This window comes from Nuphar pumila, chromosome 12 (genome assembly GCF_984573655.1).
Source record: "Nuphar pumila chromosome 12, dmNupPumi1.hap1.1, whole genome shotgun sequence".
In the NCBI taxonomy this organism is placed as follows: domain Eukaryota; kingdom Viridiplantae; phylum Streptophyta; class Magnoliopsida; order Nymphaeales; family Nymphaeaceae; genus Nuphar; species Nuphar pumila.
In genome coordinates this window covers 88105471-88115124 of record NC_143260.1, presented here as the reverse complement: position 1 = coordinate 88115124, position 9654 = coordinate 88105471, and the positions used below count along the sequence as shown (strand labels likewise).

Sequence of the window (9654 nt, the reverse complement as noted above, 5' to 3'; positions counted from 1 at the left end):
ACGGCTCTCCAGGCCGATGATGGTCTATTTAGGCCATCGATGCATCACATAATGAAACCAAGTAGTGTTTACTCATTATACTATGCCAATGGTGCTAAAAGCATGTGCACTCATGCAATCATAACTCAACCATATGCATGTTATTTATCAATCATATGCATTTTCACTATGTGTGTGTGACCTATATCACATACGGGTATTAACCAATCCATGTTTTCTTGGAGTGTGTGAGTGTACATGTACTATTTCACATAATAAATCAAGCATTCATGCCCAAAAAGAATTACCAATAACTGAATCATGCTCACACTCATGAGTACCATAAACATAACAATAACACTTACATAACCTTCTTCTAAATAACATTTCAGCCTGTTCTTGACACATAGATAGGTGTGTGTAGGTTCCAAGATTTTCCTTTATTCATATCAGAATTTAAATCATACACAATATTTAAAATTTGAAATATATTTTCATTAAACCTGATTCATATCAGTCAATTGAAATCATAAGCTTTCATGGCAAACCAATACACCAGCCTTTAAATCACTCATAGAATTCTAAACAAGAATATAATGTTCAGCTAGAGACAACCAGGCAAGTCACAGTATGTATTAAATTCAGTTTTATGTGTCCATCCTTCTTGAACAGGGTATGATGACCCCTTATTTTACATGATTGAAATTTTCAAATATGACTCAATAATCCACACTGCATATTACAAATATGTGCTTAAGCCACACTGAAGAACCAGCTTGAGATACTTTAAAGCAACTCGTGTGGATATGCATTATGTACTGAAATGACAGTGGGTGCCTATGCAAACAGAAATAGTAAAGACAGTTAGTAAAAAAAATTCTACTTCTTTCAGGACACGCACTCAGCACGCGGATTCCGCACAAAATTCAAGATCATACAATCAATCCCAGAATACCCTATCCTTTCCCCAATGGAAGTAACAACTTGAACGAAAACCAGAAATCACGATTTCCATAGGAAAATACAATAATTTCCATGCAGTTACAAAACAAACTTTTGAAATCAAAATTTCAGATTGGCTGTATTCATCGGGGAACAACATACATTGCTAAACATCAAGGTCCAATTATTCAGCAGGGATACAGCAAGAAAACTTTTTTAAAAAAAGAACAACGATCACTCTGCCCTTCAGCTTAGAAGCTTTAACTCCTACCCTCAGCATGATTGCAAAGATTACAAAAAGAACATAATAGAAGAAAACTTGGTGCTTCTTGGTAGGGATGCAAACAGGTCAAATTTGGGTAGATCTGAATCTGAATCTGAAATATAAATAGTAGATCCACATCCAAATTAGATTTGAAAAACAACCTAAAGTTTAATCGGACTATGAAATATATGTGGTAATACTGGATTAAGAAAAAAACAGGACAACAAAACAAGCTATTTACATATAAAATATGTATTCTGGTAGGATTTTGATTCCGATCAATTCTAGATCTGAATTAAAATGCTGATCCAAAAACCGACCGAATCTGAAAATAATGCGATTTAACAGATCCATATCCGATCTGAATGCACATTCAGATTTTACTTAGAGGGTCAAAGTCCAAAAATAACATGTCAAACTTGAATCAGATATCCAATCATATCCGATCCATTTGCACTTCATGGTGACCTCTATGAAGAAGCTATTAAATGTTTAAAATGGACAGCCTGTGGCTGGTAAGTTGGTCCCCAAAAGAAGATTTCTCTTCAGCATGTGCAGGAGTGCTTCTCATAGACAATATAAGTGCTACCTTTATTTCCATGAAAAAGGATAATAATTTTGTCACTAATCTGGTGAGTTTAAAAATAAGGAAACATGTTCTGCTGCTCCCACGTGCAACAGAAAAATGGGATTTCCCTAAACACGAAGTTGTCTCTACAAATGGGCAGCACTAAATACGAGCTTGATTTTTAGGTGTTCATAAATTTGAAGGGAGACCCACATGTTTACATTCATAGGGGTCATCTAGGAGCACCATCACCACCAGACAGTTGGATGTTGTTATTTCTGATGTTGAGCCATGATAAATTATTGTGATATACACTTGGTTTATACAAAATCTAATTTATATTGTGATATACACGTGATTTATACAAGATCCATGATAAATTATTGTGATATACACTTGGTTTATACAAAATCTAATCTATATTGTGATATACACTTTATTTATACAAGATCTAATCTATGTAATAAATATTGGCGATATTTTGACAGTACTGTGTATTTTCTAAATATTGCTTATTTTTAAAAATGGTAATATTTACTTGTTAAAAATGGGTTTTAAGTTTTTTTTCATATATTTGTATTATTTTATATTTTTTCATATTTCATATTTGCCAATATTTTCCAAAGGGTTTTATGAAAAAATCAAAATATTTTATTTGATCACGAGTTTTTCCCTCCACAAAAGATGTTGATATCAATGTTTTATTATATTCGACAAAAACTTTAAAAGTAGAAACTAACTTTTTGAGCATGTTTTCTGCTTATTATTTTATTGTGATATTTTTCTTTCTATGAGGAACGAGGAAACACCTAGTCACGCCCCCAAACCCATTGGGGCTAAGTTTATTGTGATATGATTGCATTATTAACATTTTTCATATACTTTTATATTTTATTTTGTATACTTTCTTATATATTTTTAAAATTGAAATATATCTATATTTTCTTGATATTTGTCTGAAAAGAACACATTTTCTTTTTCAACATCAATAGTTTTGATCAAGTACGGAACTCGAACCATCTAGGGCAATACCCAAAATGTTGAGGCCATTTTCGTCATTTTCAAAATATTAATAAAAAAATGAGAAAAAGGCCATTGGTCGACCAAAAGTGTTTGAAGGTAACCTGAAGATGATAGTTGGATTATGTTTTCTTTTTCTTTTTTATATATTTTCCCTTTTTTTTTCTATACCGAGCAAAGGAGAGAGACGATGCCTGCTCTCTCCCTAGGGCTCGCCCCAACGAAGGCGCTCAGTTCACCGGAGTACGGCCGCCGGGATCTCCTTCTCCAGAAAGCCTTCGCCGGAGAGAAAACCGGCCGGGGGATCAGCTACTTCTTCGGTGGAGCCGCGAGATTTCCCGGTGGAGGAGGTGCGCCGTTTCCCCTGCACCATTCGGTGGCCATCGGCTTCGATTCGGTGGATATGTGGCCGGAAACTCGCCGGAAGGTCGGTGGAGTCGTCGGATCCTCTTCCGATTTCTCAGGTTGGCCTCTCTCTCTCTCTCTCTCTCTCTCTCTCTCTCTCTCTCTCTCTCTCTAGCTCCTACCCTCTCTGCTTCGGGTGGATAATTACGAAATGGCCCCTTTTCCCGAAAATGCCGAGGCGAGGAGAGGCTGTTGAAGTGTTGATGATGGGTTCTAATTTGGATCGGGCCAATATTTAGTTGGATACCAATCCGGACTTGTCGGATTTGGAATGTTGAATCCGGGCTCCCAGTTGGGTTGAGTGAGGACTTCTATCAGTATCCAGTCCAGATCCATAAGGCCTCAGATTTATTTCTGTTGGATCTAAATTTTAGGGCTGTCAATGGGTTGGGTCTGTATGAGTAAACAACCCGACCAGAACACCTATGGGCATAAAAAATGCCAACCTAAATATTATTTGGGTCGATCTTTATGGGGTCAGATTTGACTTGCAATTTTTATCCAATATCTGACCTGACTCGGCTTAATCCTGAGAATTATATATATATATATATATATATATATATATATATATATATATATGGTCAATCGATTGTACGTACTATCTAGTTTGAATCTGATTTGACCAATGTTGTCAGTATGGTATCGGCCACTGAATCTGACGGTGCTATATATACATTGGTGTTGCTTGGTCTTGCTATTATATGATTTTTTTTAATAACGGGGAATCTTCTTAGGGATGTGGATCACTTACTGGATCCACTTAAGGATGTCAACCGGTCGAGTTTGGTTCAGACCCAGGTGAAATCAGACTTGCACCAGATTTTTGGATATGGTATCAGGTCCGGACTCTGGTTTAATCGGGTTCCTGATAAGAACTACATGAATCAAACCTTGACCATACCCGGTAAAACCATATTTTTTTTATCAATTTTACAATGAAAAATTACTAGTCTTAATAGGAACTTGGGTATAAAATTTCACAACCTATACCGGGGTCTATGTATTAATCGGACCTTCAAGTCCGGACCCAGATCTTAATTGGGTCTTCTTATTTATTACCATACCCTAACCCTATAAGATTTGGTTCCGGTCGAGTTATGGTAAACCAGGCCCGTTGAGATCCTAGGTCCATCCACTCACCTTGATTAGTCCGCTGACCATCATGCCTTTGGAAACTTACTAGTAAAAGGGGCGATCTTGTCTGGCTTATAGGATTAAATGATTATAATGTGAATCCCCACTTGTCACAACGCTCTCAGGTGGCATTATTTAGTGCATATGTCAATTTGATGTTTTTTTTCAATGATTTAATATGCACCCCAATGCTCTTTTTTTCCTTTATCACAAAAAAAAAAACTTAGCCGAAGCGAAGAAAACCTTGGGTGGGCCCCACGATCAACCTGCCTTATGTGGCGACTTCTGAAAGTTACGGACACACCTGTGCGCTGAAAGAGTTTGATCCAGTGTCTTCGTCTCGATGTTCTCACAACTGGTCACATGGGCGACTACTGCTGTGGTCAATGTTGTCAATATCAGTTTCAGACCTAAATCGATTTTCAATTTAGAGGATCCTCGATTCAGCCTCGAACGGAATCAGAATGCTTGTTTTTAAATTTAAAAAATCATTAAAATAAAAATATTAAAATATCAAAATAAGGCCCGAGCCCTAATCAGACTGATTCTGCTCGATTCGAGGTGAATCGGAGTTGAATGAAGCCGATTCTATTGGCTCCCCCTTATAGAATCAAATTTTGTCATATTCGCATCGATGCTGACAACGATAATACAAGCAGAATGTATGTTTAGAGATTTAGACTTTGAAAAGTTTGGCAGGGTCTGCTTACACAGAGGATCATTCTCTCTGTTTATGGAGATCGTAAGATTTATGATCTGAACCCAATCCAACTGACTCTCTCTCTCTACTTTGTTCATGATTCAGTATGACATGCTTCCCTGTCTCTGTTTGCAGAAGAGTTGTTGGGTACCAAAAGGCAAATTAAGCCAAAGAGGACTGTGGCTGGGGTGGATCAAGATGAGCTGTTGGATCCATCCATGCTGGCTGACCCAGACAGCTGCTTCCATGAGTTCAGTGGTGTTCAGATACACCATAAGGTATGTAGTGCAGAAGAAGAAGAGCAAGCAGAACTAATGGGTTTCTCAGTTCAAAATGAAGCTTCTCATTTCCAAGCCAGAAATGGCAGATTAGGACTACCCATGATTCTTCTTCACGGTTTTGGGGCGTCTGCTTTCTCATGGAGCAAAGTAACGAGGACTCTTGCTAGTATGGTTGGGTCAAAAGTACTTGCTTTTGATAGACCTGCCTTTGGATTGACATCAAGGGTGGAGTACCCTCCTAGTCCAAGTTCTGCAGTGGTGGCTTCCACTCATTTGAATCCTTACTCAACGGCCTTCTCTGTTCTTGCAACACTTTCTTTCATGGACTTGCTGATGGGAGACAAGGCGATTATAATGGGGTGAGAATACTTCTTAATTTCCTTTTATTTAAGCTTTCATTTAGTTTTTTACCAGTTCAAGTCTTAATTCAGGAGCCATTGATATTCTTCTTCTTTTTCTTTCTGATATGAGACTAGCTTGTATCAGAACAGAATCAACGGTTCCTCAATAATTACTATGTAAGATACACCTATATAATGGCATAAGTTATAATAAACTAACATTAGGATGGTTTAATGCCATTATCAGAAGCTGCTTAATGAGAATTTGATGTAAAGTCCAAACTATTATGTTGTTCACCAATGTTATACCCATGAAAAATGTTGTAGTTCCTTTTTTATTACTCATGTTCTGGTGGACTAATAATACAAGGCATAGTTCTTCAAGTAACATCTATACTTGAGAAAAATCAGAAGCTCAGTTCCTTGATGAATTTTCTTCACATTAAATTCTTGATATAGCTTATTTAGCTCAGGCAACATTTTGGTGAGTCTTTTCCTTTTCGAGCATCACCAAATTGTACCAACATAATTTACTATAATTTGCAGGCATTCAGCTGGATGTCTTGTAGCAGTTGACACATACTTTGAAGCACCTGAGCGTGTTGCTGCACTGATCCTTGTTGCTCCTGCAATTGTTGCACCACTTGTCTCATCTAATAGAAAGAAGAAAAATCTTACTGAAAGAGAAGATGGGATAAGAAATGGAGAATCTGGTTCAAATGACCAGGATAATCTATTTTATCGCATTGGTAGATTTCTATGTGCACTCTATTTTCAAGTCCAAAGAGCCATAATGTTCATAATAAAAGGGATTATGAATTTCATCTCCTATTGCTACAAGAAGTCATTGTCGGCAATTCTGCGGACTTACTTTGCCATCATGCTGGTAAGCATAAAATCTTAGAAAGGCGTTAAGTATTAATTATGGTTTGTTGAATCCTTGAAGGGTTAATGTTTTCTGAGTAGGGACACCATTGATAATTTGAATAAATTCAACATTATGGAGTATCATTCTTTGTGTGTATCTTGTGTAAGATTGCCAAGTTCTCGGTTCCTAGAAATTGCCTTCAACTATATAGTTCTTTGATTGCAGGTAAGGCTGATAATGAACAAATTTGGCATAGCAGCTGTTAAGAATTCTTGGTATGATGCAAGCCAAGCTACCGAGCATGATATTAATGGTTATACAAAAGTAAGTTTAAAAAAACATATGTTTAGTTGTTTGCTTGCAGGATTATATGACACACTTTTGAAGTTTTGATAGTTTTAATCCCTCATGATTTCGTTTGAGTGACATTATTTGATCTTATCACTGTGACTTGTTTACGTTTTTGGTAATCATTTACCATCTATTATATCATGATTCATTGTTCAAGTTCTTTCAGAAAACATTATTTTCAAGAGGATTATTTATGTCAGCAAGTGCATGTGTCATGTGGAGCAGTAACAATTACAGCATAGCAACACAGATTCTCCATTTACTGAATTGCAAGTGAAAAATAACAAGCGTATATGTCCTAACGATGAACTTGGGAAATGCTTGAGGGCATGCATATTTTATAGCAAGATTTTTATGACATTTGTCTGCTAGGTACTGTGACTAGGATATGATTGCTAAGTCAAATTGAAGTAATGTTTTTCCTTATATAGGTAGTCAATTTGTGCAGAAGATTCATTTTACTACATGATGCATATTTAGAGTCCAGGCAGAAGCATATCTTGTTGAAAGCCTTGAGCTTGGAGTTCGACTTTATATGTACACATAACAAATGCATGGCAATTATTCCCTTCAACTTGTGGCTCTAGCTTATTGGTCCAGTAACAAAAAAATCTTATAAATGAGGAGATATATCTTCTTGATGTTACAAAGAGAATTATTTTAACACAAAATTACCATGGTCTCTGTCTTAATATGATAAAAGTAGTTCCATTACAACTGAGGTTATACGCCTCTTGGTGGTGCCAGATCAAGGGGAAAACGTCATCCTCCAAAATTGTTCCCGCATCTCAGTAAACATTACCTAAAATAAATGAAGAACAGTTATATGGAATCCCAACAATCAAATAAAACATCTCATTCAGAATGCTAACTTCCACTGAAAGTCGAATGTGGGGAATCAGTAAAGTTCCTGACATTCAGGTCCAGATGCGGGCATTATGAGTTCTTGGTGATGTCTTTTGGACTCACCAATGGGATGCTCATATTATTTGTGGACATTGATAGTCCTCAAAATCCAAACTCATGTATGTGTGCCTTTGTTGCATTGCAGAAGATAGGTGGACATTTTCTTTTGAATGAACTAATAGTTTTATGATATTCCCCTACTGCAGCCACTGAGAGCTAAAGGTTGGGAAAAGGCACTTCTGGAGTTCACAATAGCTTTGCTCACTGAACCTGAGAAAAAGCCATCAAGCAAGAGCAGACTTTCTGAGATTGCATGTCCTGGTAAGACATAAGTCTTGATTTGTTTTACAGTGCTTATGAAGAAAGCTTCCAATAACTCTTGAAGTATGCATATACTTCACAAAACTTGAGAGTGCACTTTGTGTCTTAATTCACAAGTGGAACATTATTCAGCAACTACTAAAACAGTTTTGTGAAGTCTAGGATCTTAATTTATCTATTGTATATTCTTCATTATTACAGTTGATTTTCTTAAAAATTTGAAAGAGTATGTCTTCTGTACCTGCTGTTTCATGAGAGAATTGCTCTCGTTTTGTAGTACTTACATAAACTGATCTCGTGTTGATCAACAACCAGTTTTAATTATCACGGGAGAGAATGACCGCCTTGTTCCTGCATGGAATGCAAAACGGCTATCACTAGCTATACCTGGCTCCCATCTTGAAGTGATCAACAACTGCGGCCACTTGCCCCATGAAGAACGAGTTGAAGAGTTCCTTTCTGCTGTCAGAACATTTTTGTCAAGAGCTTTCAGCATTCACAGCAATCATGTTCACCAAGAAACAGCATGATGTCATAGTATAAAGATTCACTTTCAAGAGTATGTTAAACTCATAGTTTGGTAGAAGCAAGCATCTTGAGATGAGGATGTGCTTGGATAAGTTTCTTACCTGTTGCGGCCCTAATTTAATCTAAGAAAAAGGAGGGTGACAACCATGGATTAACCAAATTCCCAACCATGGGAAGACTAAATTCTTATGATCAAATAATGATTTACTTATTTAGCTCTCTGCAGTGTGTATTTATAGACTACCACTTGTAGCATGTCATATATAAGCAATGAAAATTCATTCTTTTTCCATATAATACCACATTTATGCATACCTAGTGAGTCTAGACAGAATTTACATTTATGAGGGATGAACTTTTGAGCATGTTTTTCACTAAAATGGAGAAAATGTACAAGATGTAAGCCGAAAAATTGGACAGAGAGGATTTTGAGAAACTTCAAAAGCATTCTGTTGAAAGAATGGTAGCCAATTGGTAAAATTTTATGCGCAATATCTGATGGTTGTGTGCAGCAGAGCCTCTATCAAGTCGGGTGAAATTTGAGCCTGGTCTACTGTAATATACATATATGTGTGCATGTGCATGTGCATGTGCATGTGCATGTGCATGTGCATGTGCATGTGCATGTGCATGTGTATGACTCCATTGTGTTCAGTCTACTGTATGATGTTGAGGACATGCTCAATTCTCTATGGGATCACTAAACATCATATGTTCTAAATTTGAATCAATAAAGTAATTGATATGCTTGTGCCAGCTTTCTTTTAGCATAAAGTGACAACAAAAGAAGAATATTAAAAAGACTTGAAAGTAATGCTGACTACAAGGCATCCTGGCATTGGTAACAAGACAATCTGACTCGTTCTTACAAATGATTCTCAGAATCTCAAGTTATCTATATCCACTATGATTAAAAAGTGTGATATAAAAAATACTCACCCTTTTTAATCATTCAAAATAGCCATCTTCATTTCTTTGAAGAAGTGCCGCGTCAGGAACCCTTTTTTTTCAGTAACGAAAAGAACTGCCTGTCTATAATGTT

The 9654-nt window shown here is 36.7% G+C and overlaps 1 protein-coding gene across 1 annotated transcript; it reads left to right on the top strand.

The window, feature by feature from the left end:
• Nucleotides 1–2803: 2803 nt before the first annotated feature.
• LOC149821153 (uncharacterized) lies at nt 2804–8905 on the top strand. The gene is made up of 6 exons (XM_089982287.1): nt 2804–3238; nt 5152–5656; nt 6185–6524; nt 6732–6830; nt 7970–8084; nt 8400–8905. Exons 1-6 carry the CDS (start codon nt 2899–2901, stop codon nt 8612–8614), a joined length of 1614 nt encoding a protein of 537 aa, XP_089838413.1. The 5' UTR covers nt 2804–2898; the 3' UTR covers nt 8615–8905.
• Nucleotides 8906–9654: the final 749 nt, after the last annotated feature.